We start from the raw sequence: 26,312 nt of genomic DNA on the forward strand, positions 1-26,312 counted from the left end.
CCCATACAGGATGGCACAAGGCCACGTGCTGGAGGGACTCGTGGCCCTGAGGAAGGAGAGGGATGGAGCAGCCAGGGGGCTGGGGGCCTGCAAACAAGGATGTGAACAAAGGTAGCTGCGGTCCAGCCAGCCTAGCCACAGAAGGGAACCCCCGAGCAACAGGGCAGAGATGGGGCAGTGGCCCTCGGCACAGGGCACAGCTGGCCGCTGTGAGGGGCCCTCCGCCAGCCTCAGAGCAGCCGCTCCAGTGCTGGTGGCTGCCCCTTGACAAAGACTGCAAACATTCTGCACTGGCATGTGGGAGGCCTGGTGACACTGACCCTGCCCAGGGGGGTCACATTTTCCTGACAGAGCTAGACAATGAGCAACTTAACCAATAGATGTGTAAAATAAGTAGTGCCTGGAGGTCCTGGAAGGCAACAGGCAGGGGAATGGCAGAGAATACAGTGACCAGACAGAGACTCGCCCAGAGGTGACTTTTGAGCTGAGACCAGAAGCAGGAGAAGGAGCCAGAGATGGGAAGCTCTAGGGGAAGCGCCCTTTCGGCAGCAAGAACTGCAAGTGCAAAAGCCTTGAGGCATGGAAAGTGCCAAGGTATCTATAGGAGGCCAGTGTGGCCAAAGCATCATGAGAAAGCGGAGTATGGCGAGAGGCGGGCATCTCCTACCACTAGGCCTACAGCGGACAACGAGTGCCAGGGGCATCTCTGGATTCAAGCTCCTGCCCTGTGGCAGCGTCCTGTTTGACCGAGGCAGGCCGACCCCCACCTCGGTCACCCCCAACTCCGCCATCTCCTTCGCGCAATGATGAGGTTGACCTCCCAGGGTCGTCGCTTTCTGGAGAGAGGCTTTGCTTCTTCATGGTCCCCTGTCCCTTACCATTCCGCCACCCTCTGGGCTCCAGGAAGGAGCCAGGACTGGTGGCTTCCCCACTGAAGGTTCCCAGTAAATCTCAGAACTCCCACTTTCGTCCCGGGACACAGGGGCAGGAGAGGAGGAAGGAAATTCTCACACACGGTTTACTCCCAGGGATTTGCTCATGTTCCCAGGCTGACAACTGGCAAACCTCAGAACTCTGTCCTCCACCCCCTTCCTCCTCCTCCTCCTCCTCCTCCTCTCCCTGCCTCCCTCTCTCCCCCAGCCCCCCTCCTTGGGCTTAATGACTTCCACATGGGCCTCTGGCAGCTGGAGCCAAGCCTCCCAGCATTGTCTGAAATCTCCAAATTTAGAAGAAATATGAAAATTGTCAACCACTCCTTCCTTAGGGGGTAAAAGCAGCATTCGGCACCGGGGGCAGGTCAAGGCGAGGCGGTCACGTGGCAGGCGCCTGGGCCAATGGCGGACCCTGGGAGGACTCAGCACCCGCCTCGCCCCAACACTGGGCTCGCCTCTTTAGCTCTTATAAGGTAAAAGGCAGAGGGGCCTCGGCGGCCAGGGAACGAAGAACAGGGGGCTCAGGGGAGGAGAGCCCAGTGCCAGCCATTTAAAAATGCCCCTGTGGCAGTGAGGGGTGCCAGAGGCCCAGTCAAGTTAGTTGAGAAGCAAGACACCCCCAACCATGCCCCAGATGGACTGGCTCTCTTCTCCAGGCCACAAGGAGCCACAGCTGCACCAAACACCGGGAGAGGTAAGAACCAGTAGCAGACGTAGGGTCTGCGAATGGGGAGCCCCTGTGGTGTCCTCCCCAGGGGGAGGTCTTTGTTCTCTTGCTAACCCGCTCTGTACCTTCTGCCTCTCTGGGCCTCAGTTTCCCCATCTGTACAGGAGCGGACTCGATGATCTCTAAGTACCCTTCCTTCTCTGACCAGATATGCAGGATCTGTGGTCCCGCTGGCTTCGAGGACTTCTCGTGGCTGAGATTAAATGAGGGCTGGGAACGGAGGGAGTGGACAGTGTTAATATCCTGCCGGTCTAAGCTTCACCGCTGTGCCCGAGCCTGGGCCCGTCTCCCTGGCTTCCCTGTAGATAGTGCTTCTTCCATGTTCTATGAGGTTTGATTTCATAGCTCCAAGAGCCTGGGGCTCCTGGCAAGAAAAACTGTTTTCAACAGTTTCAAGAAGCAAAGCTGGAGGAGAAGCGATGTTAGCCCAGGCTCCGGCGGACAGGCAAATGGGAGGGAAGGCCAGGATACTGGCTCGGCCATGGCAGAGGGATGAGCACGCTGGCTGGAGGATGGGGCTCTGCCTCTCGCTGGTTGGCCCTGTGGCCTTGGGCAGGCACCTGCCCTCTCTGGCCTGCAGTTTCCCATCTGTACCATGAAGCCGTTGGATGACATAGTCATATTGCGGGATGTGGCTTCTGAGTCTAAAAGGCAGCCAGGGTCAGGAAGTTTCCCCAGGACTCCCTGAGCTGAGTGTATCCTTTGACCACAGGCTTAGAGTCCAAGCAGATGCACGTAGCCCGTGGGAGCTTTTGGAGGTTGAGCCTCAAGTGATGAAAAGGAGCCGAAGGGGCTCTGACTGTAGGCTTGGCCGGGGCGAGGGCCAGCCCCCAGCCTCTGGTGGGAAGGGGCTGATCTCTGGATCAGGACCTCGGAGTAAGGTGGGGACAGAAGAGACAGCAGGAGCTTCAGAGGGGGTGAAGTGGTGGGGCTAGGGACTCAGAGGAAGGTGGGAGACTATCTATGGGCATCGTAAGAGACAGGGCTGGGTTGGGGCTGGAAGACGTAGAGGCCACATCACTCTTCTGAACAAGCTTTGGCCACATCTGGGGCCCAGAGTGGACACAGTCCTCCAGCGCCAGTCTGCCAAGCATCCTCACCTCCTCCCTTCTGGTCACACAAGACCCAAGGCCAGAATGGTCCAAAAGGAGACTCTGAAATCCAACTGCCTGGGTCCAATTCTGGCCCGTTTCCTTACTGGACAGGTGACCTGGAACTAGTCACTTTCCATCTCTGAGCCTCAGCTTCCTCTTCTATAAAATGGACATGGTCTTGGTTCTGACCGCACTTGGTTATCATGAGGATGAGGGACATAGGCATGTAAGAGCAGGATAATTGGGGCTGGTATAGCATTAAGGTGAGACCCTACTCTTCATGGGGAAAGATGACCTTAGATGTGTTTAGAGAGAAGTGAGAATGAGACCCGACCAGGGAGCACCAAGAATTGCCAGAGAGAGAACAGGATCTGGAAAGTGGCACAAGAAGTGAGTTCAGAGGTCGGAGGTTAAGGGGCACAGAACAGGGATCAGCTTGAGATGCCTAGAGGGCTAGGTTAGATCTCCTTTCCTGCATTTATAGGGCATTACATCAGCAACATGTCCCAAAGTATGGTGTCTGAACCACCGAAAGCTCATCTACTGATAGGGAATCTGGGGTGGGGCCTGGGAATCTGTGTTACAAGCTCCCCAGGGAATTCCCATGCACATGGAGTTTTGAATGTTGTGCTGTCAAGCAGCCTGGGACCCTTGCAAACAGAGTCAAGGCAATTGAACCCCCAGGAAGAGAGCCCTGCTCTAGGTCACACAGAGAGCTGGTGGCAGAACTAGAACAGAACCAGCCTCTCTGGTTCATAGCTCCAAGAGCCTGGGGCTCCTGGCAAAAAAAAATCCGACCAGGGAGCACCAAGATAAGGGAATTGGATTGTGCTTATGATGGTCCAAGCATGGCCTAAGGTGAATTAATTCATCTAATCCTCACAACAACCCTGCGAGGTAAATGAACTATTATCCCTATTGTACACATGAGGAAACCAAGGCCCAGAGAGGTTGAGTAGCTTGCCTAAGGTCACACAGCTCATGAACTGGTAAGTCTGAACACTGTATGTGTACTGGCTGCCCCGTCTGCTTCTCGCAAGGGGTCTCTGACCTCCTGCCTAGACTCTTGGCCACCCCACCAGGGAACTTCCTGGGGACCCTCCAATGTACCCCATGGGAGCCAGGTACTGAGCTGGATCTTTTGCATTATCATTTAATCCTCCCAGGATTATTATGAGGCAAGAGTCAGCATCATTCATCATCTACATTTTAGAAGGCAGGAAATCACTGGAGCTTACACCAGGTCACACAACTAGAACATGGCAGAGGGAATTCAGGCCCAGTCCGCAACTCCAAAACCTGTGCTCTCAGCCCGCCTTAAGGGCCCTCTGAGAGCAGTGATGAGGAATCCCACTTCACAAAGAGACTGAGGCTAAAAGAGCAGTCATGCCAGAGCTTGAACCCAAGTCTTCTAGTTCCAAGGCCACTGCTGTCCCTTCAGCCCCATATCTGCCTCAAGACAGAAAGGAGTCTGCTTGTCACTCATTTTAGGAGCCACACTGCAGCTCTTTGGGCAGTCAGCCTTTTCCCAGATTGGCCCTTTCTGGGGAAGAGCTGACACAGCCCTGAGGAATAGAAAGTTCCAGGCTCAGTGCTGTCATTGACCCTTGGAGCTGTGTCTCACTCTCCATGTGAGCCTTGAGGGGAAAGGGGAAATGGTCTCCGAGGTCCTCACCTCTGTGCCTGGGCCTTGGGTCAACTGCAATTTTCCAGCTGAACTGTCCACAGGGCTTAGGGCCATGGGGTCATGCAAAGAACTATGATGAGGCTTTTTCCGATTTTTGTTATTATAACCATTTTTGTCCACATTTCCTAGGGCACACGAGCCAGAGTTTCTCTAGGGTTTATACCTAAAGAGGGATTACTGGGTTCTGGCGTACATGCCTATCAACTTTACCCCGGAGCCCCAGATTATTTTTCAAAGTGGCTGAACCAAGTTACAGTCACACCAGCAATGCGGGGCTATCCCTTTTCTTGACAACTTGAAATGATCCGATTTCTTTAAGTATACATGTTACACACTTTATTTCGTACCTATCGAATTTGTGTAATAAAGAATGTAAGGAAGAAACAGAAATGCTGCTATGCTCCTGCCCACGTGGGTATCTAGAAATTTGCCCTACATGCACTAAGCACAGAGTACCCTGAAGGCCCCGGGTGGCAGTGGACACTGCTTGTGTAGCCTTCCCCGACCCGGCAGTACACAGTGGCCGTAGTCCAATCAGAGGTCGCCTGTGGGATGATCTGCAGGAATTCAGGGGAAAGATCCCACAGTGGCTGACGCCTCCTAAGGGCCTGTCTAGACAGGCCCCATGGGGCTTCACCACACATTGTGAGAGCCAGCCCCCTCCCCTCTTGCAAAAGAGTTGGTGGCGATGCTTCACCACCAAAGCTTTTTCTCCAATTCAAAACATGTTTTAATGCACAGCATGAGTCACCCGCTATCATGGCCCATTGAGACCAACTCATTCAGGTCCCTTTTGTTCGGTGAGGAAACAGAGGCCAACTCCGGAGCCAGGGGGCTTTCAAGTGTGGGTGAATCTCTGTGCCCAGGTGATGGGGTGACCAGGCAGAGATCAGGGTGCTGCTAGAGTGGGGCTAAGATGCAGTAGGCTGGTGGTTAAAGGTGCCAGAATCGGGAGTCAGGCTGCCTGGGTTTGAATCCCAGATCCGCCTGGTAGCAACTGTGTGACCTTGGACATGATAAGAACACCTGTCTTGGTAGGTTATTGAGCTAACTGGATTAAATGAGTTAAAATTCATGAAGCTCTCAGACCAGTGACTGGCACATAGTATGTTCTCAATAAAAAATACCTGCCAAAAACATGACTACTAAAGGCAGCGTCTGGGCATGGGGGAGGTGCTGTACTGGTCTCCACCTCTTCTTTCCACCTGGGGGGATAAACTGCTCCATCGAAAATAACAATGGCCACATGTCAACTCTTCCCAAGTGCCTGGCCTTTGCCCAGCACTCTCTGAGGTAAGTACCCTTATTTCTCTGGGAACTCAGAGGCTCAGAGAGGTGTAGTCATTTGCCCAAAGTTATGCAGTTTGTAAGAGGCCAAGCTGAGGCTCAAGCCTGGGTCTGACTGACTCCAGAAGCCACGTGCTCACACTCTTGCACCACCCCATCGAGTCTGTGAGCAGGGGCCACTCCGCTTCTACCCTGCCTAATAGAACCATCTCTTGGCATTTGGGGAGGGGCCGTTGAAACCTGATGCTTCCTTCTAGATTAGGCATTGTTGTAATAAGGGAATAGACGGAGCTCCCCCGCCCCGCCGCCTCCTCCCCCATGCCTGCTCAGGGGCAAAAATGCAGACCTCGGCAAAACAATCTTTCTCACCAATGAGCAGCCCTTAGTGCGGCCACCTACCCTGGGGGCCTCATCAGTCCTGAGCTGCCCTTTGCCTGGCACAGCCCATTGGAGATTTGAGGAAGGGGCAGCCAGTTAGGCCAAGGATGGAGGAAGCAGCCACACTCTGGCTCCTCCCCAAGAGCCCATACTAGCCAGAGCCTGAATCTCCTGCCCAAAGACTCTCCTCTGACCCAAGCCATGCTCCAGGGGAGATGGAAAAGCCCCAAGCTGGAAAACACACTGGACCCTGCAAGCTTCACAGGGACACTGCTCAGTTGCCACTAGCTTCTGCCCCGTGCCCTCCTCCTCCTTCAGAGAATCGAACGGGGCGATGTGTCCAGAGGGATGGCATCCGTAGTGGCCATGACACCACCCTGTCTGGGCTGTCAGGCTCGGGAGCCATTGCTCACTCTGCCCAGAGCCTGCCAGACCTCAGGCATGTGACCCAACAACCCCATCGAGTCCAAGGGCTGAACAAGAAGGAAAGAAAGGGAAAGAGCAGGCTGTGACTCTCTGGCTCTGGCTTTGCAGCCAGCATCCTCGGGTAAGTCCCTCCATCCCTCTAGACCCTCCAGGCTGGGCTGTTGTGTGATTTGAGATGGAAGGGAGACAGCGCAGGTCATCCCATGGATGACAGTGGCTGCCCAGACTCTCGAAGAGGGAAAACCAGGGGTAGGGGTCATCAGAGTAGCAGAGGGCCCACTTGGGAAAGACAGTAAGAAAGGAAAAAGTGTCTCAGGCGGAGAGCTCTGTGTACGAAGGTGTGGACGCCGGGCAGCAAAGACATTTTCAAAAGAACAGCAAAAGCCCATCTGGCTGGAACCGAGGGTTTAAATGCTCGGTGAGGTTTGACGCTGGAAAAGTGGGGAAGGCCTGATCGTTGAATGGCTTCAAAAGCCCGAAGCCACAGAAGATGAGAGAGGTCTTCCTTGTTATCTGTCTCTGGGAGAGAGTCCCTTTCTTTAGCCTGTTGTCCCCTTCCCCAAAACACCATCAAGTCAAGAGCTGTCAGCGCAGGGCAGAGACCTAGGAATTTGGTCATTGGTGACTCTGAGATGTCAAGTAGTGGAACAGCAGACCTCGGGGTGGAATCAGCCTGGGGGCTGCAGTCACCATCTTCAAGCCTCTGAGGAGAGTTCTGGAGAATAAGAATTTCTTCTTTACGGCCCCAAAGGACAGGGCATTCAGCCCCACAGAGGCAGATGTCAGCAGGATATTAAGAAAAAGTCCCCAATAGTCTACCCAAAGAGAGATAAGTGATTGGAAAGCAGTGAGCTCCCCATGACCAGAGGTGTGCAAGCCTAGCAGCTACTCTGTAGAGAGAAGTTGAACAGAGGAGGTTGGGCTTCAGGCATTTCCCACCGCCAAGCTAGGACTTCACAATCTTACGGGACTGGGCCCCCCGCTGCCTGGATGTCAGATTCCCAGCTAGGCATGACATCAGTTGTGCCCTGACTTCACACAGGGTCCTCTAGGGACCCCTCCTCCCTCCCACTTCCTTTCACCCCATTGCTGCCTTCTGCCCTTCCCAGGGAGCACCAGGCCCCAAAAGAGAGACCTGGAGCCTGGTTGTTAGACTGGGTCCCAGGGGAACGTTCAGCCGATGGCCTTCCACCCAGCAGGAATGAGGCAGAGGGGACCAGAGTCCCCGGGAGCCCTGTTCACACGCCCCAGAGAGTCCACACGGAAATTCCAGGAGGGTCACAGGGAAGCTTCCAATTTAGAACAAGATGCTTTATTTTTGTCCCCCTTTCTTTCGTGCCCTTCCTTTCCCCCAGCAGTGGGCGGGGGTGTCACAGGAGGCTAGAAGAGAAGAGCAAGCCTCTTCATTGCGCTGAGTCACAAAAAGACCGAGTGTGGAGAGATGGAGGTTCAGGACAGATGGGGAAGAGCATCAGGCAGGGCTTAGGCAGGGAGTGGGCAGCCATGTCGGACAGGGTGGAGGGAAAGGCAAAGTCAAGGGGATAGCCAGGCCTGGGCAGGGTCCTGGGCGGTCTGCATGGACATTGACCAGGCCAACAGGCATTCCTGGACACTCAAGACCAGAGCTACCTAAGCTCTGGGCTCAAGCTGGGGTCAGGAATGGCCAAGGTTCCCAGAATTGGCAGAGGGTCTTGGCATTGGGCCTTTCAGGAACCTGGGACACTGGGTCCCTGCCTCAACAAACTATAAATCTATGAAGTACAACTAGATACATCTCATTCACCCTGACGAACCTGGTACATGCTCAATAAACTTTCCCAGTGTTGCGTCCTAAACTCATAGCATCGCAGTCCTGTTAGAGCTGAAAGGGATCTTCAAGAGCATCGAGGCCATCTCTTCATGTTATAGATGCAGAACCCAAGGCCAATGACAAGAAGAGACTTGCCCAAGACCACACTGTTAGAGTGGCCATCCAGGCCTGAGCATCCTTTGCCTCTTCCCTGCCTTCTAGCCAGAGATGGAGACTACAGTATGGTCCTCACAGTCAAGGCAGGGGACAGAGGAGAGATGGGTGCCCTGCCAGGACATAACTGTCTTTAAGAGGTAGTCGGAAGATGAAGGCATATCTTGAGTTCTGGCTGCTCTGCCCAGGAAGGCCCTTTTCCTAGCCAGAGATAGTCCCCAAAGTTGTCAGCTACTGTAGATGGGAGGCCTCCTATAGAGGAAAAAGCCCAAGTCTGGAAGGGAAAGCCCTTAATTCTATTCCTGGCTCTGTCCCAGATCTCCACATGACCTTGAGCATGATCTTGAGCATAAGGTCCTCTCTGGCCTCAGTGTATCCAGTGAGGGGCTGGACCCAATCAGCTTGGACGGTCGGAGATTCCATGAATGATTTACCTCATTCTCCTGTGGGGCCTCCTCTCTCTCCATCTTGGTCCATCTTGGCTTTTGCCTCAGCAGAAAAGGCCATGCACGGGAAGAAAACAGCAGCCTGCAAATTCCCCTCTGCCTGGGAGCAGCATCCTCTATGCCCAAGCTTTACTTTCCAGCCTGAAATTCCCAGAGAGACAAAAAGCTGGGAAGGCCCTTATGATCACCCCAGTGAGGGAATCTTGAGACCAGAGAGGTTCAGCAGATTGCTCAAGATCACACAGCAAATCATGCACAAACTAGAGGTGGGCTTTGGGTCTCTTGACACCCAGGCCACTGACCCTCCAAAATAATGGGCATGTAAGCCGTCCTCATGTGGACCTGGACGCTGATTTAACATCACACCTCAAACCCCCACATGAAAAACCAACAATTTCTTCTGCTCTCTGGGACTCAGTTTCTTCTCCTATAAGACGGGGAAATGGAGTCGACCAGATGTCTCTTAGGAGCCCTTCCACCCCAGCATTGCCACTTCAGTCCTTTCTTCACAAAAGGTGGGGCCACCCAGGCCAGGAAATCCCACCAAGACACAACCCCAACCCAGGCCTGTCCCACCCCAGACCCCAGGGCTGGGCTTCATCCAGAACTCCAGGCTTCAACCCAGCTTCCTCTTGAGGATCTGGAATTTTCTTACCATAAAAGGGCAAGCATGCCTCTCTCGGTCCCCGCTGCCAGCCCCGCTGGGGGAAAGGCTAAGCTATTTTTAGAAAACTCAAGGGTTTGCTCCTGAACTCAAGATGGAGCTTGTCTGAGCCTGCACCCAGGGAGCCCCCTCCCCATCTCGCTCACTCACCTTCTCACCCTCTTCCTCCCTCTTCACCCATCGCCCTCTCCTCCTGCCCTTTCTCTTCCTCTCTCTGTCTTGCTCTCACTCTCACTCCATCAGCCTCTCTTCCTTTGTCCTCTCCTTCTCTTCTCCTCTGTCTTCCTTCTTCCTAGCTTCTTCCTTCTCCCTAAATCTTCTCAGCGTCAGCTCCCCTCCCCCATCTCCTCCCTCAGATCTCGTTCTTGGTGGTTGGAGAAAGTAAGACATCTGCACCCCTACTCTCTTCTTAAACACTATTTACAACATAAATTCCAAACATCCGCCATCTGGTTCTAGGAAGGGCCAAGAGATATTTGGAAAAGGAAGTCATGATTATTCCATGTTCAAAGCCAAAGGAACTCAGAGGCTCTCCTCTCTCCCGCCTTCCTCCGGGGCCCTTTGTTAAGATCTGACCCACTGGGATCCCTCAGCGAGCAGCAGGGCTCAGCCCCAGCTGGACCTCTGACTGACTGCACCACTTTGAGCTCCTCACTTCTCTCCACGCCTCAGACTCCTCACCCGAACAATGGGCATGAGACCAGGGTGCCTGCGGCACTGAAGCTGTGAGACTTCAAGCTCTGCTGCAGGAGATCTACCTGGTCCGGGTCTCAGGGGCTTGCTCGGCTGAGCCGTGGGGGTGGGATGAGGACAAAGAGAGGCAGCTGGAGGAGCGGCAGCCTCAACTCTAACTCTCTTTTGTCTCTCTCCATCTCTGTCTCTGTCTCTCTGTCTCTCTGTCTCTGTCTCTCTCTCTCTCTCTCTCTGTCTCTCTCTCTCTCCATGCAGATCTGTGCAGACCGTTCACCTTCCTTCACACTGACACTCACACCAGGAGGACAGGGCGGGGTCCAACCGTTCCCGCCCCGCCCCCACATCTGCCCCTGGGAGGACTCTGGACACCGTGGAGTTCAGTCCTCTCTCCACCATGATGGTGAGGCCCAGAGAGGGGAAGACACTTGTCTGTAATCACACAGCAGGAGACCTGGTGCTCGACCTGCTGCTCTTCCCATCCAACACATCTCAAAAGAAGCCAGCATTCGTGTTATCCAGAAGGCATCTCCCAGTCCTGGTTCCTCGCAGAGGGGGCGGGACAGAAGGGAGAACTTACTCCTTTATCATGATTTTCTTTCTAAGCAGACAGCATATGAGAGAGAAATACTTGGGAATGAGGCGTAACAACCACTAAGATGAGATGTCCCCTTGCTTCTGCAGACAAGTGGCCCTTGCCAGGGCCCACACAGCCTCCACGTAAACTGATAACACTTTCTGTTCACAGACCCCTTTCCGTACAGACTAGTGCACACGCCGGACAAAATGCCCTGAGACTCTGACTCAGGTTGTCACTCCACAAAAACGATGCTATGAAGAGTCTGGTCTTATAGGGGAGCCGTGAAAATACAGGGTGGGCTGCCTGGAGCCAGGCCTGATCCTGACACTTACCAGCTGTGAGCCCCTGGGGAAGTGCTAGAACCTCTGCGAGCCTCAGTTTCCTCATCTTTAACATGGGGATAAGAATGGTGCCTAACTCATAAGTGATTATGAGGATCAGATGAGAAAATTGATGTAAAGTAAAGCACTGAGCAAGTGTAGAGCTCTTCAAAAGCGCCCAGTGAGTTAACTGTAACACCCAAATGTTAGGTATAGCTCGATTACGGCACGTCCCAGCCTGGTAGGTGGCAGCCACCATCACTGTCACTGTTTGCCCAGTTTTCGTTCTCGCTGGAAGATCAGGGTGATGGGTGATGGGAAGATCAGGTCTCTACCCCCCACCATCCCAGAGCCCCAGCTACTCTGAGCAGGGCTTGGGGTTCCCGCAGCTCGGGGCCCCCTTTTTTTCTCTCTTCCCTTTTTCATGCAACACTCTTATTTCTGCCTCAAACTGCGTTCCCAGGACTTGCTCAAAAATCCCCATCAGCGACCTTCCCTGGGGAGGAAATGGGGATCGTGTGAGGCTGGTGAACTCGGCTGAGGTGTCGAGGGGGTGGGAGGCACTCTGGGAACAGAGGCCCAGAGAAGCCGCACACGGAGGGGACATGGAAAGGGCCCCACACGGTGGCTCCCGCCCCAGCTTCCATGTCGTCTCGGGGGCCTCTTTGGGCCTTTGCCTCATTCTTCCTCCTTTCCTCCCCTGAGCCTCACGGTGGGCCCGGCCCCGTGCTCACGGTGGAAAGGGCAGCCATTTATTGTGGGCTTACTATGTGCCAGCAACTGTGCTTGCACTTGACATTTGACCTTCACAAACAACTGTGAGGTCGGAAGCCACGTTTCAAGGGGGTAAAGCCAGCCCCACTCTGGATCGCACAGCTAGAAAGTTCAAGTCTGCCTGACTCCAAGTCCTGTGTCTTCTCTATTTGTTCCAAACATGGTAGAGACCCTAGGGCCCTGGAGCCGAGAGGAGCACAGGCTGGTGTACGTGCACGTGTCAGGCGGCTGAGGAAGGGGTGCTGTGGGTAAGGAAGCCCCTCCAGAAAGACCCAATGTGAGCGTGGGTTCGTGTGCCTGCATGGAGCCGCAGCCTCAGCCCCCTCCCCTGCGGTGCCATCTGGCTCACAGATGTGGCCCCGTCCCAGACCTTCGTGTTTCTTGGAAATGAGCAAGGCCAGGAGGGCAGAGGGGCTTTTGCAATGACTGTGATGACATGAGCTTTGTTTGGTGGTCATCTAGCCAGCCACTGCCCAAATTCAGGAGGTAGCTGGATTGAGTACAAGCAGCCCTGGGTCCTCTGATACTTGGCCAGCAGATGACCCTGGGCACATAGTAGAGCTTCTTCAAAGCTTGGTAAGCAGGGAAGTTATTCCTTCTTCCGGAGGTGGATGCGAGGGTAACTGGAGTTAAAGGAGGGAGCTTTTTGCACGCTGAAAACCTTGTGCAGCTAGAAGCGGTCACGGGTGGCCCCAGGGCTGTCCCTTCAATCTTGGCCACCATGTTAACCCCAGGTTTTTATCCATGTCTGCCTGGCTCTTTGCCAGTATATGAAGCTGGACATGAGGTCAGAGAGGCCTCTGGGAAATTTCCTTCCAGACCTGTTCTTTTGCTGATGGGGTGTAGATGTGCTCAGAGTGGAGCAGCCCCTCCATCTCATGGAGCATGGAACTGCTCAGGAGACCCCTTCTGAAAGCCAGGCAGGCAAAGCAGGAGTAATGTCTGCCTAGGGCTTGAGGGGCAGGCCCTCTGAGGCAGGAAAACCTCAGCAGATTCAGTCTGAGGTTTCCGAGGACCCAGCAGCAGCCCAGGCCCATCCTCAACTCTTGAAGCCGGGATGCCCAGTCAGGACCCACAAAAGCCAAGGGCTCTGGCCAAAGAGCACCCCAGCATTCTCTCACAGGTGGTATCTTTGTTCCTTTCAGGCAAGGACTCTGGCTGGTGGGAGCCACCCCTACGACTCTGACTTGGAGGAGCAAGCACCCCAGAGAGGGGCCAGAGGAGGGCAGGCGGCAGGGGTCCTGGTAACAAAACTGTGAGTGCCTCCCTCCTCCACCCACCCAGCACCCACCCCACCCTGTTGGCAGCTCCTTCAGTAACCCCAGTCCCGTGGGAAACACACACCCAATCCCAACCCTCAGAATGACCAAAAACCCGGACCTCAGAATGGGAGGGGTTGAAGGATGGGGTGTGGGCAATTCAGGGCTGTTGGATCTGGGTTGTAGGTGAAAACAAGTGAGGCCAAAGGAGAGAAAACCAACCAGGGGCCAAGAATCCCCCCCACCCCATGCTCCCTACAAACTAGCAATGCAAACAAAGTCTGCTGCTCCACAGGGTATAGGACGGGGGGCGGGGGGAACAGGTATCCTTGGGGTTGTGGGAGTCTGGTGATAACAGCACCAGTTCACAAGGCTTTGAGAGAGTCCGTGAGGTTAGGCACGTGCCCAGGTACACAGCACTTGGCACACGGTGAAGCTCAAGAAACCATAGCAGTTGTTTTTACTGTCCATCTCGTTCTTCCCTTGCTTGCCAGTTTCTAGTTCCCTGCGCGTGGAGCAGGCAGGGTGGCATACCGGCCCCATGAGGCAGGTGGAGAAACCAAGCCCCAGGGAGGTGAAGGAACTCACTCAGAGTTCCTAGTGGCACAGGCAGTCAGTTGCAGCGGGGGGTTCTGGCACCAGATCTCATGAGGATGGAAAAAATGGAGGAAGACTTGGAGGTGAGCAGAGGAGGCAGGATTCCAGGAAGGAGCTGACACTCCGGGGATGTGTGACGAGACCCAGGCCGGGCTTACATAACGCAGCACACCTGTTCACCGCTGCATACCCCACACGTGCGTGCAAACGTGCACCCCAGCACAGCGCACACACCCAACCCCCTCTCTCTAGCCAGTGAGCCTCGGAGGCTGGGTCTAAACAAATTGGATTAGGAGGGCTGTAGCCGCCTCCTCCCTGTGACTGTCCCTCGCAGACACTGAGCAGGCCAGCAGAACTGCCAGCTGCAGTGTCTCGGCCACGCTGACAGTCGGTCTTTGGTCTCCCTCGAGCCGCCCCCGGGCCCCAGGAAGAGGGCCAGGGTCCGAGAGGATGCCATGATGATGGATGGGCTGAGGGAGGTTCCAGGGCCAGCTCGAGAGCACACAGGATGTTAGTGCTTGTGCGAGGCTCATTTCTGAGCTGTTCCCAGCAACCCACCCCCACCTCCCCTCCCACCCTCCCCTCGCAAGCCTCTCCCACGGTCACTGCTGCCAGAGCCCAGAGCCCAGGCCCCGAACAGATCCATCCTCATCTAAGTCCCACAGCTGGGCTGAGTGGGGACTGGTCAGCTCAGGAGACAATGGCCTGAGGATGAAACACAGGCTGGCACTTGAGAGGGAAGAAGGACCTTGCGAACAAAAAGACAATGCCACCATCACGGTGACATCTCAGTGCTGTCTCATCTATTATTTTTGTTTAATCCTCAGAACATGCCTGGGAATTAAGAGATTGTGCCCATGGCACAGATGTGACTGCTGAGGTTCACTTAGTGATTCCACGACCCCGCTTTCCTGAGCCCCGAGCCTGTGCCAGGCCCTGTGAGGGAGCTGGGGACATCGAGATGAATGGTTTAGAACCTCTGCCCCCATTGCTTAAAGAAACAGTCTCCTCTAGGCTGGGTCCTTGGGCACTGGGGCCTCCCTAGCCTTCCAGGGAAGCCGCTCCTGCCGAATCCCTTTTCCATTTGGCACACGTGATTGGTTGAATATTATCATCAAAAGGAGCCTGAGCAATCCTCCCAATCAGAGCACAGACCCTGAAGTCAGACGGCCCCAAGTTCAAATCCTGCCTTGTTCTCTTTTTGCTAGATAGTTGTGGTCCAATTAGCTTCGACAAGCCTGATTTCCCTTCTGTGAAATGGGTGGACACAAAAGCTACCACCTAATGGGGCTGAGTGTGAGGATTAATTAGGATTTTCCACACCCTCATGTGACACAGAGAGAAACAGAGACCAGGAGAGGGAAAGGGCTGGGCCAGGTCACACCATGATTCGGAGGTTAAGTTGGGACCAGATGGATCCCCTCCCACCGCACCCCTTGTCCCAGTATAAATCGTCCCACCCGCTCCACCCCAAGCAGCCCAGAGGCCACAGCAGGAGCCAGGTCATACAGGCCACAACAGGCGCACGTCCTGGGACCCACCCTCCACCTTCAGCCCTGCCTCGGCCTCTGCAGCCCCAGCGTCCCAGGTGACCAGCGGTGGCCCCCAGGTCTCAGGGGCAGTGGAGGGTGGGGGAGTGCAGTGGCGGCTCCCAGCCCAGAGCGGCCTGGCCATATAAGGGAAGGAGCCAGAGAGGCCTCCTCATTCAGGCCTGGCGAGCAAACCCAGACAGCCGCTGTTTATTTTCTCCTCAGCCTCTCTGGAGCTTCCCAACAGAAGACAGAGGTTCCCCCAGGCTCAGTGACATTTCCTCAAGGCAGTGGGGAGCAGGAAAGGGAAAACAGCCCATCTTCAGGGAGTAACCGCCCAGACTGCCCACAGCCAGCACCAGGTAAGATTCTGACGCCACTTGTTGAACGGTCTCCTCTGGCAGAAGGGGACATAGAGCCACGGAGGGAAGAAGTGCCTTTGAGAAGCGATCGTACCGGTTGGGGACCCAGAGTGAGAAGGAGCCTCTCGTGGGGTAATGGAACAGGAGGGCTCCCGAACCCCTTCTCAGTGAGGCCCTCATTTGAAGGAGACCAGGTGTCAGGGCCAGCACTGCCTGCCCACTCGGAAGGGACGCAAGACTCAAGGGAACAGGTCCTGGGCCAGAGGGCCAGGTCCTCCAGGCCCAGCCGCACCACCACCTCCTCCTAAAAGCCCTCCCAGCTTTCCCCAGGGGCAGGAGCCTCCTAGCCCTCTAAGTCCTTCTCGGTCCTTTCTCAGCTCTCTCTTCTGCCACCTGGGTCTGTCCCCTATTTGTCTTGCCAGGGGCGTTTTCCTTTGATTTCAGCCTGACTGCACTCCTCCAGGGCAAGGGTCACGTCAGATTCAGTCCTGTCTCCCCTCAGCACTTAGACGACAAGCTCAGCTTGCTGAATGGACAGGTGAGATGGTTAGATCCGGTCTCACACCCCAAGGATAGGGAATTGGCCAGGGGATGAGACAGGGGGCATAGAGGTCAAAAACGAGGGCACTGGGGCCGGCTGTTCTGAGTCCCGGCTTGGCTCCTAGCTCTCTGCCCTTGGAAAATTTCCTCCCCACAGAGCCTCGGGGATGCACGGGGATTAGCACAATTAAAACATTCAATAAATGACCGTTCTTAGTACAGTAAGCACCACTATGATTTTTCTAGATAAAACAAAAACAAAAACAAAAACAAAAAACAACACAGAACTAGGCAGCCGGTAGCCACAGAGGAGAGGGAGGCGGAACCCCTCCCCTGGTCAGAGGCTGCACCTCAACCCCTGTTCCTGCGTCAGAGGTTCTCCCACAGGAGCGTGGGACTGCTCCCATCCATTTCCTGTTTCTACACCCAGGAGAGCTGCTATCTTTACAGCAATATTCTGAACCCGGTGGGACAGTGGGATGTGCTAGAAATAGCTCTCGGCTCCCCTGGTTCAAGCCGGGCTATGACCTGGAACCGTCCCCTCCCCTTCCCGGTCCTCCATGTGGAAGTGATAACAACCCTGCCAGCCTCCCGGGCTGTTCCCAAGATTAAAGGTGGCACAGCTTCCCAGACTGTAGTCACTCAGATGCCCCCTTTTTTATTTCCGCCATACCTGCAAACAATCACAGTGTTTTTCAGTTTAAGGTGAGTCGTTGTTAATACCTAAATATAAATAGTTACTGTAAATGAAAAACGATTACACTGTCCATAACTAGGAGAATACAGACAGTAAAAACAAAGCAGTGCTGTGGCTTGCAAGGCCCTGGGCTTGAGGCTTGAGTAAGATAAGCAGGATCCAGAAAAGTGTCAGAGGCAGGAGAGCCCCAAACTGAGGCTTTCTCCTGCCGCCTAAGCAGAAAGACTGAGAAGGAAATTGACGGACTCGAGTCACTCTGTCTTCCAAAGTTAGTTAGTACCAAGGCCGCGGACTCCCCGCCCAAGCCACTCACTCCCTGTGCTGTGCTGGGGAAGTCAAGGATGGTTTAGGGGAAAGGAACGCAGGGCCTGGCCTTACCCGCTGGCTTCCTGACAACCGATGATCACTTTTTCGGGACAATCCTCCCTGGCTCCTTCATGAAATCTCCACGTTAGTGCCACGAGCGTCTTCTCTGGCAGGGCTGGTGGGAGCCATCTGAGAGAGGACTAGACAGGCTGCGGGCTGCTCAGCCTGGTGGGTGCTGATGTTGGAATCAGGCTCTAGCCGAATGTTATTTAGAAAAAGTTCCTGCAAGAGCCTGAGAATGCCTCAGGAAGGGGCTGCCCACTCAGCAGGCCATGAGGACCGACCTGCCCCAAGTGACAGACCAGGGGAAGTACTCCGAATAGAGGCCTGATTTCAGATTTCTGCTACAGGCATAAGGAACATTTTAATTTTAAGAAGGTGTGTGTTTTTCCTGCTCACTCCCAGTCCTGAGGAAGGATGCCTGCCCCCCTTCACCCTTCAGACATCCTTGAAAGTATGTTATTTGTCATCTAGGCCGCTACAGTGGGCATCCAGCAATACGGGAGGGTCCTCTGGGGATGACCTGAGATCATGAGCAACGGGAAGGATAGGGGACCCTGCCTGTACTCAGATGTTCCCACCCAAGCCGGCTCTAAAGAGGAAAATAAATTAACTACATGGCCATACAATTACCCACCAAATAGCATGCCGTAGACCTAGGGACACCCCCACATTAACAAGTTGTGGGTGCTGCCCTCAGGGAACTGGAGATCCGGCCTGGTCAGTCCAGATAGCTCTGACACTAGAGAGAATGAGATTGAGGAATGGGATTCAGCCATCCAACCAGTGTCTTGGGTGTCTACACTGCCTGACCCTGCTTTCAGTGTTGAGTACAGTCTACAGGGTCCCTTCCCTCATGGGTGGGCCATGCAGTACCAAGTGGAAGTGGTTTTAAATGAAAACTACTGTGGTAAAGGATTCGAAAGCTGTCACAGGATGTCTGAGGACATGGCCAGGGTGTCCTGATGTCTGAGGAAGTCGGAGAGCTCTTCCCAGAAGTGGCCGACTGGGTAGACACTGAGCACACGAAGAGGAGACAGGAGACGGGCAGGAGAGCAGCGCGGCACCTGGGAGCTCCAGGTGGTGAGCACAGGACTCTCTGGAGGCGTGGAAGGATGGGGCAGCAGCCCCGAGGAAGGAGGAAGAGGTGGGCCGCGGCCAAACGGGGCTGGCGCCGTGGCCTTTGATGAGGGTTTCAGAATCTAGTCAGAGGGCAGTGGGAGCCCTTTTGGGATTTAAGGAGGAGAGAGAGATGACCATATTTGCATTTTGAGTAATCACACTGGGAGGATGTCTGGGCAGGATGGGTGGGAAGTCGGAGGTGATGGGAGTGGAAGCAGGGAGAACAGGTAGGAGGCTGAGGCGAATGCTTGATGGCATAAAATATCAAGTTCCATGAATGTGCTTTTTGTCTGGGATGCACAGAGCGGAAAGGAGGGGCGTGGGGTCAACCTATTGGATGATTCCATTTATTGAAATGTCTAAAATAGATGGTTCTATAGAGACAGAATGTGGTCTGCCCGGGGCTAGGGCTGATGTGGGGGTGGGAGGGGCTAAATGGTAAGAGATTTTTTGGGAGGAATGAAATATTCTCAAATTGATCGTGGCAATGGTTGCACAACTTTGTGAATGTAGTAAAACCCATTTCATTATACACTTTAAAGGGGGAATTTTATCTCCATGAAACTCTTTTTATAAAAAAATAATAAAAGAAAGGTTGAGGCTTGGCCCCGGGCTGAGGACAGGACACAGGCGGAGTAGCCACGGCTGTCTCTAGGGCAGGAGCTGGAGGGTGGAGCCCAGGCCCCTCTAACGCCCATCTCCTGCCTAGGCCGGACTCCCCGCCGTCGGGCCCTGACACAGAGCAGCCTGTCGTCCTGTCTCCCAGCCTGAGGTGCAGTGCTGCATCTCTGGTCAGTTGGGAGTCTGAGATGAAGCACTGTAGCTCAGGAAGGGAGAAGTTGTTCAGCAGCCGTCAGCCTGGAAGCGGTGAGTGGTGGCGGGGCTTGCGGGCGCCGGGAGAGATGGGAGCACTTCCGGTCTCTATACATCAACTGCTTGTGCTGAAGAAGTTCCTCGACTCAAGTCCTACCCGGGCCACCATCTGCTTCGTGATTCTGGGCAAGTCTTGACTCCTCTGTGCACCGCAGTTTGCCCGTCTGCAAAATGAGGTGTTGGAGCGTTCCGTGCTGGCCGTTCCCCAGCATCCTGCTTCTGCTTTCTCTTTCTGAGCCCACAGCGGACACTGCTAAGGTGATGCTGTCAAGTGTCCATTCTTGAAGCACTCACGTGCGGCTTCAGGATTCTTTTTGACACTAAGTCCTGGATAGCTACTCTCAATGCTTCAGAGCTGAAACCCATTTGTCATTTGTGGGTTAGACAAATCATTTGGTCCTAAAGATAAAAGTCCTGGGCTTTGAGTCAGCCTCTTCAGTCTTGGAATACCAAACGTTGGCTCCAGGCTATTGCCCAAAACAGTTCAAGCATCTCACAAACATCTGACTTCTCACAGAGGCTTCTGAAAAATAAGCCAAGAACAGCAAAGAATCACTGGGCTAAGCACCATTTTATTTAACCTCCTAATGAGTTTGGGAAGTGGGCAATGTAACTGGCCCATTTTACAGATGAGAAAATCGAGGCTCAGTGAAGCAACTTGCCCAAAGTCACACATCGATTGTGTTGAGCCAGGAATGTAATCAAATCTGTTTGCTTTCAGATTCATATTCTTACCCACTGCATGTGACTTTGAAACCTGGGGATGGGGGAAGCAGGAACATAATAAATCCTGCTCTGGTCTCATTCTTACATCTCGGGTCACTTTTAGCAAAGATAGAGCCGGACACTTTCCATCAATCCTATGGACTCCCTTCTTCCTACCCCAAACCCCAAAACTGTGTTTATCTCACTGTATCCAGTAGGTCCTGTACTAACCCATTTTATAGTTGAGGAAAGCTGAGGTTAAGGGACTTACTAGAAGTCACCAGAGAGGAAGTTGTCAGACAGACCAGGGACCCGATCTGCCCAGTTGGTTGAGAGTAAAATCCTCCCTCTGGCTGAAGACTCAGGAATACACACGACCCACGGCTGTCACTGGAAGGGGGGACTGGTTTGCCAGATGGTTGCTGGTCAACAATGTGGCCTTTGACTACAGGGAAGGTACTTTCCAGGGCACTTGACGTTCCAGCACTACCCTTGGAGCAATCAGCCGCATCCTGCCATACATGGCGCCCACGCTGGGTTCCGCAAACAGGCCGGGTGCAGAAGAAAACTCGAGCTAGTCTGTAAAGACACGGCAGGGCCTTGGCGCCGAAGGCCTCTCTCTCCCCTTGTCCTCACGGTCCAGTTTTCCCAGGAATCCCTTAGATGCTAAGATGGGGATTCCTGGAAATACTGTTCTTGAGGTCATGGTTTAACAGCCAGACTCGCCTCCTCTCCATCCCGGCGTTGTCCCCGTGGGGCCTCGGCTCAAGCACGGCATGAGAGTCAAGTGGAATGGCGTGCATTAGAGGTAAGAGGGCTTGTGGCTGAGTCACTGACCTTTAGATTGCTTTTCTTTACATCTCGTTCATTTCATAACATCCCTGTGAGGCTGGATGTGGGAACTTCGCCACTGTCGTGCTCTTCGGAAACTTGTCCAGGCGCTCAGGTGAGCCGCAGTGGAAACAGAACACAGTAAAGCAGGGGTGTCTTCCAGTCTCCCCCTACCCTCGCCCAGCTTCCCAATACACCTTATGGTAGGGGCCACCGTAGCATATCTGCATTATTGATAAACTAAAAAATGCACATGAATGTATTATAAAAGTTTGTTAAATTAGTTAGGTGAACTAAAAACCATAAGTCTTAGTTTAATTTGGAATGCTGCCATAGAAAAATGAAAAATTTTTTCATCAAAGTAAAGAAGACAAAAAAAGCTCAAAGCGCCCTCTTGTGGTGGTGCCTGCCTCCACCCGCTCCAGGAACACTGGGGTTCTCTCTGCCGCCACACACACGCACGCAGACTCGCATGTGCTGAGATTTCTTTTGCCCCAATCACTCTTGAGCCGGTGACCGCTTAAGACCCACCCATCATCTCATTGCCAGTGATGCCTCCATCCCATAAAGTGTACTTTTACTCCCATAGCATGGCTTCTTCCTCAAAGCTCCCTGAAGGTCAGTGTATTGGTCAGGCTCAGAGAGGTGAAGGGACCAGCCCAAGGTCACTTAGACAGCAAAAGGCACAGCTAGGATTGATTCAAGTGCACTGGGCTATGGCAAAACCTCAGCTAAAAGCAGAAACTACAAAATTAAAAAGTAAAAAGAAGACTGTGAATAAACATAGGAATGCTAATGACTCACTGCCTACGACTGGAAGTGGTCCAGGTGCAAAACGAGCTTTTCACAAACTCCTCCTAGTGCTTTTCATGTGGTTGGTGCAGACAGTAGATGCATGGCCCCAGAATCCTCACTTTGGGGTCTGATCCCCATATTCCCAGGGACAAGGTGACTCCCAGATGTGTCTCAGGCTGTCTTCCTAACAGTCCTCATTGAAGACATTTATGAAGTATGAGATTCCCCTCCCCATACAAATATTAGAGCCAGCCTGACCATGGAGAGATAACTTATTCCTAATAACAACAACAACAACAGCGACAACCACCACAGCTTCCACTCACTACTTCTACTTTGCCAGACACTGTGCTAAACACTTTCATAGGCATTGTCTCATTCGGTCTTCACAACAACCCAGTGAGGCAGGTTCTATCACTTACTCCATTTCACAGATTAGGAAGCCAAGGCTCAGAGAGGTTAAGAGTCTTGCCTACAGTCACACAGCTCATAAGTCATGAAGCTGGGAGGGATCAAATCAAGTCTGTGTTTATGTTTTTAACCCCCCTTTCCTTCTCCCTCCCATTGGACTGGCCTGGTGGGCAAGGCTGTATCCTGGTGACTTCCCTGGAGGGAAAGGGTGAGACTGACGCAGTCTCTCCTGTGCTCTGTGACTATAATAAAGGGTTGGACCTTTGACTTGTGTCCAGTTTCTTCCTGGGAACGCGGCGGGGGATAGAGAGGGGATGAGGAAAAGGCAAGGACAGAAGCTAACAGCCTATATTAGTTTTATTAGTGTTGTCACAACAAAGTAGCACAGACTGGACAGCTTAAACAATAGAATTTTACATGCCCATAGTCCTGGAGGCCGGAAGAGTAAGATCAAGGTGTCGCAGGCTTGGTTTCTTCTGAGGTCATTCTCTTTCGCTCGTAGATAGCTGTCTTCTTCCTGTGTCTTCACGCTGAGTGTCTGTGTCCTAATGTCTTCTTTAAGGACACCATCGGATTGGATTAGGGCCCACACCAATGACCTCATTTAACCTTAATTATCTATTTAAAAATCCTATCTCCAAATACAGTCACATTCTGAGGTATTAGGTTTAGGACCTCAAAATAAATTTGGCGCAGTGGGTGGGTGAGTGGGGGGACGCAATTCAGCCCATAATGCAGCTGCAGCTGAGGTCACTTCCAGGTGCTTTCGCATCGACAGACATTTCCAGGGGCCAGCATAGACCACAATCAGGACCCACACCGGGGCAGTCAGAAGCCCCAAGAAGCTGCCATGCCACGTCTGGGGGTACCTGGTTATGGAGGGTCAGAGGAAGGAGGCAAGGCCCATTGGGGTGGGACCAAGGCAAGGGCCGAGGGGCACTCAGGACCTATCTACATGGCAGCCGCTCGCCTTCAGCCCCAAAGGTGTGACTGACCAGGTCAAATGGGAAAGAGACTGAAATCACACCCCACACGGGGATTAGGGTTCAGAATGAACTCTGGCCTTGAGCTGTACCATAGGCATCACGGCTGACACATGGGACATTTTAAACACAATTACCCCACCTTTGGCACGATCCTCCAAACTCTGCTACATTCTGAGGAAAAAACCCAACAACCTGACAACTTCTTAACATGACAATTCCCAGACGCACAGGGGCTCCCCACATCTCTCATTTGTGCTCCAGAACAAGCTGAGAAAGAGGCCTGCACTGCTCTGCTGATCAGCCTGAAGTCCCAAGAGGGCGCGGTTGGGTGGGCAGACCCCTTCACACACACACACACACACACACGCGCACGCACGCACGCACGCACGCACACGCACACGCATGCGCGCGATCCTGCACCCCGCCCTGCAGAATTCCAGTGCTGAGACCATTTCTTAACATGGCCCTAAAGTAATAACTGTTTCAAACACATCCCTAAATGCTATGCCATGGTCCTCCGTCCTGTATGGAGGAAGAACTGGCACCCCCAGTGACAAGTCCAGGGACAGATCCCCAGGACTAGGCCCAGGTTCTTCAGGCAGTAAGGGAGGATTACACAGGTCCCTCCTGGGAAGGTGGGGCCACAGGGACAAAACATGGGCAGGGGAGATAGTGCCCTCTTGTGGCCCATTCTGGAAGGACAGGCTCTCTGTCTTGGACTTTCATTTGTTATCAATGACCATTATCTGTTATCTGTTAGAAGGACTTTCTCTCGTTATTTGTTATCAATGACCATTATCTAACACATGTCTAGGATTTTGCATTTCAAAATGCACTTTCCATCCCATGACCTCAGTTGATCCTTGCTATGGAAGCATAGTGTCTTAATACTATTACAGAGGCCCAGAGAGGTTAAGCAATACTTACTAAATTAATAATAATAATAATAGCACCTATAATTTATTGAGCCTTACTTTCTGCCTGGCACTGAGAATTTGTTTTATACATATTAATGAAATTCATGGTCCTTGTGGTACAGAAGAGGAACACGTTCAGAGCATTAGACATCTGTCTGGGATCCCATAACCGCTAAGAAGCTACATCAGTAAGGCAGCATCAGCCCTGTACCCAGCCAAACATCTCCCATACAGGCTTGGAGACAGCAGTGTAGAATCAGGTCCTCCAGCTCCCGGAAGATCCCCCAGCTGCCTTGGCTGGGAAGAAGGCCCTGGGAGACTTCATCCACCAAGATACGTCCTGCCACAAATACCAACACGCTGTTAACCTTGAAGCCAATACCCTCTTTGGCCATCTCCTGCCTCCATATGTGCCCTGAGGGAACTGGCACCCCTGATTCAGTAGAGAGAGATTTTTTTTTCCTGCTTTAAGGAGAAAGGCCCCTGGGCAACCTGAAAACTGCCTCTCTCAGAAATGAACAACAGGAAGGGCACCCTGAAATTGCTGCAGGATGTGGTCCAGTGATCCAGATAAAGGATATGAAATGGGATGCTTTGGTCCTGAATGAAAGGGACTGAAAAAAAGCTGCCATTCCCGAGGAAGCCAGAGGGAGGTGGGGAGAGGGACAGTCTGGCCTGCGGGAGATTACACAGCTCCAGCCGTCCTGCGGGCCTGGCGGGCAGCCTGTGCAAAAGCCAAGGTCATTGTCGTGAAAGTAAGGTGGCCGGAAGAGGGGATGCGTGCCCATCCTCGTATCTCAGACCCAGACTGCTCCTCTCAGGGTCATGGGAACAGGCAAATTGGCCCTAGCCTGGCAGGGAGGGGATAGGTCTGGACTTGCTCCTTTTATGCGAAATATGGAGATGGCACTCAAATGAACTCACTCTGGGGACAGCCTGTCAATTGTACTCTAACCAGTGGGAGGCTAGAAGGAACCATCGCTAAGTTAATTTAGAGACTGTCCTCTCTGACCCAAGCCATTTAATGCTCTCACATCCCAGAACTGTGTGTTTACTTGGCCACTGATCCCAGGACAGTTTTTGACAGAGGGGCAGCGTATATGTCTGCTTGAATACTTTCAGGGATGAAGACCTCACCACCTCACCAGTCTGCCCTGTGCAGTTTGTCAGCTTTGGTTGTTAGACGGTCCTTCTTTCGCTGAGGTGAAAGCCCCGTCATTTCCCCAGGTTTCTTTGTTGCTTGAGAGATTTACAAACAGTGACCCTGGCTTCTTGGGACTTCTTTCCTCCAGGATTCACATGCCCAATGGTCCTCGGAGACCTACACGATGAAGCCGTGATTTAAAAACCCTTCGCGTCTTTGGGATCAAGATGCCTTTGAGAATCTACGAAAAGTGGTCAACCATCTCTGTGAAAATAATGCACGTCCACACAAAACGAAACATATTACTTAAGACTCTGGGAATCCTTTCTCTAGTGGACGTCACAGTTTCTAGAAAGTAGTTGACCTTTAGGTTTAATCTCCATATTCAACAAATGTTCACAGAGGGCCTACTACGTGCCAGGCACTGTTCGGGTCCAGGATGGAGGGGTGAACAAACCAAAGCCCAGCTCCACGAATTTACAGTCTAGAGGGAGACAGACACAGCCGAGGAAGCCAACACGTCATCAAGACTATTTTAAATGGTGACAAATTCAAGGAAGAAAATAAAACCAACTGCTACAATAAGTGGCAGAGTTAGGAGTGCTATTTTAACTTGAGAGGTCTGGGAGGACTTCTGGGGGGGGTGACGTATGAGTGAGATCTGATGACAGGAAGGCAATGGGGACGAAAGCGTCTGAGGGTCAGGCAGGAGAAGACGGGTGTCAAGACTCTGAGGCAGAAGGAGCGTGGGATCTTCATGTTTGGAGACCGGGGCACTGGAGTGGGGCATGTGGGACAAGGCACGGGGGCCAGGCCAAGTGAGGCCCTGTGGGCCACTGCCTCTAAGTGCATGAGTGACACAGTCAGCTATTTTAAAAGATCACAAGACAGGGGAATCAAAATGTACTTCCCTTTCACATTTTTTTATATCTCTGTAAAGAAACCCTGGACAAAAAAAAAACTAATAAAAGTGGGTTTCCTAGACAAGCAAGATTTCTGAATATTTCCATCTTGTGTTGTTTTGACATTTGAACCATATGCGTCTATTACCTGTGTTAGTTTCTTGTGGCTGCCGTAACAAATGACCACAAACTGGGCGGCCTGAAACAACAGAAATGTATTCTCTCACATTTCTTTCTGGAGGCCGAAAGTTCAGGATCAAGGTGTTGGCAGGGCCACGCTCCCTCGGGAGATGCTAGGAAGCCTCTGG

General features: G+C 53.0%; 1 protein-coding gene across 4 annotated transcripts; it reads left to right on the forward strand.

Annotated features, from left to right (window-relative positions):
- Positions 1–1,386: 1,386 nt before the first annotated feature.
- LOC120581530 (uncharacterized) lies at positions 1,387–26,312 on the forward strand. 4 transcript variants are annotated; one of them, XR_005647309.1, is made up of 4 exons: positions 1,387–1,626; positions 10,553–10,697; positions 13,114–13,223; positions 15,579–22,322. XR_005647309.1 is itself a non-coding variant. In XM_039836506.1 (4 exons), the coding sequence occupies exons 1-4, from the start codon at positions 1,558–1,560 to the stop codon at positions 25,301–25,303; spliced, it is 369 nt and encodes a 122-aa protein (XP_039692440.1). In that variant the 5' UTR covers positions 1,390–1,557; the 3' UTR covers positions 25,304–26,312. The 4 variants fall into 4 exon arrangements, 2 of the variants coding, with proteins under 2 accessions (XP_039692440.1, XP_039692439.1); XM_039836506.1 differs by lacking the exon at positions 10,553–10,697 and adding an exon at positions 25,251–26,312 and having other exon boundaries at positions 1,390–1,626; positions 15,579–15,715; XR_005647310.1 differs by lacking the exon at positions 10,553–10,697 and having other exon boundaries at positions 1,391–1,626; positions 15,579–15,715; positions 16,138–22,322.

Source organism: Pteropus medius, unplaced genomic scaffold, assembly GCF_902729225.1.
Source record: "Pteropus medius unplaced genomic scaffold, Ma_sr-lr_union100, whole genome shotgun sequence".
In the NCBI taxonomy this organism is placed as follows: Eukaryota; Metazoa; Chordata; class Mammalia; order Chiroptera; family Pteropodidae; genus Pteropus; species Pteropus medius.

Bases quoted from the DNA above. Each gene is read 5' to 3' on its own strand.
- LOC120581530 (XM_039836505.1), top strand. From the start codon at position 1,558: ATGCCCCAGATGGACTGGCTCTCTTCTCCAGGCCACAAGGAGCCACAG. The intron at 1,627-13,113 runs GTAAGAACCAGT...TGTTCCTTTCAG, and splicing joins TGCACCAAACACCGGGAGAG to GCAAGGACTCTGGCTGGTGG. The intron at 15,716-19,149 runs GTAAGATTCTGA...TCTCCTGCCTAG, and splicing joins CTGCCCACAGCCAGCACCAG to GCCGGACTCCCCGCCGTCGG.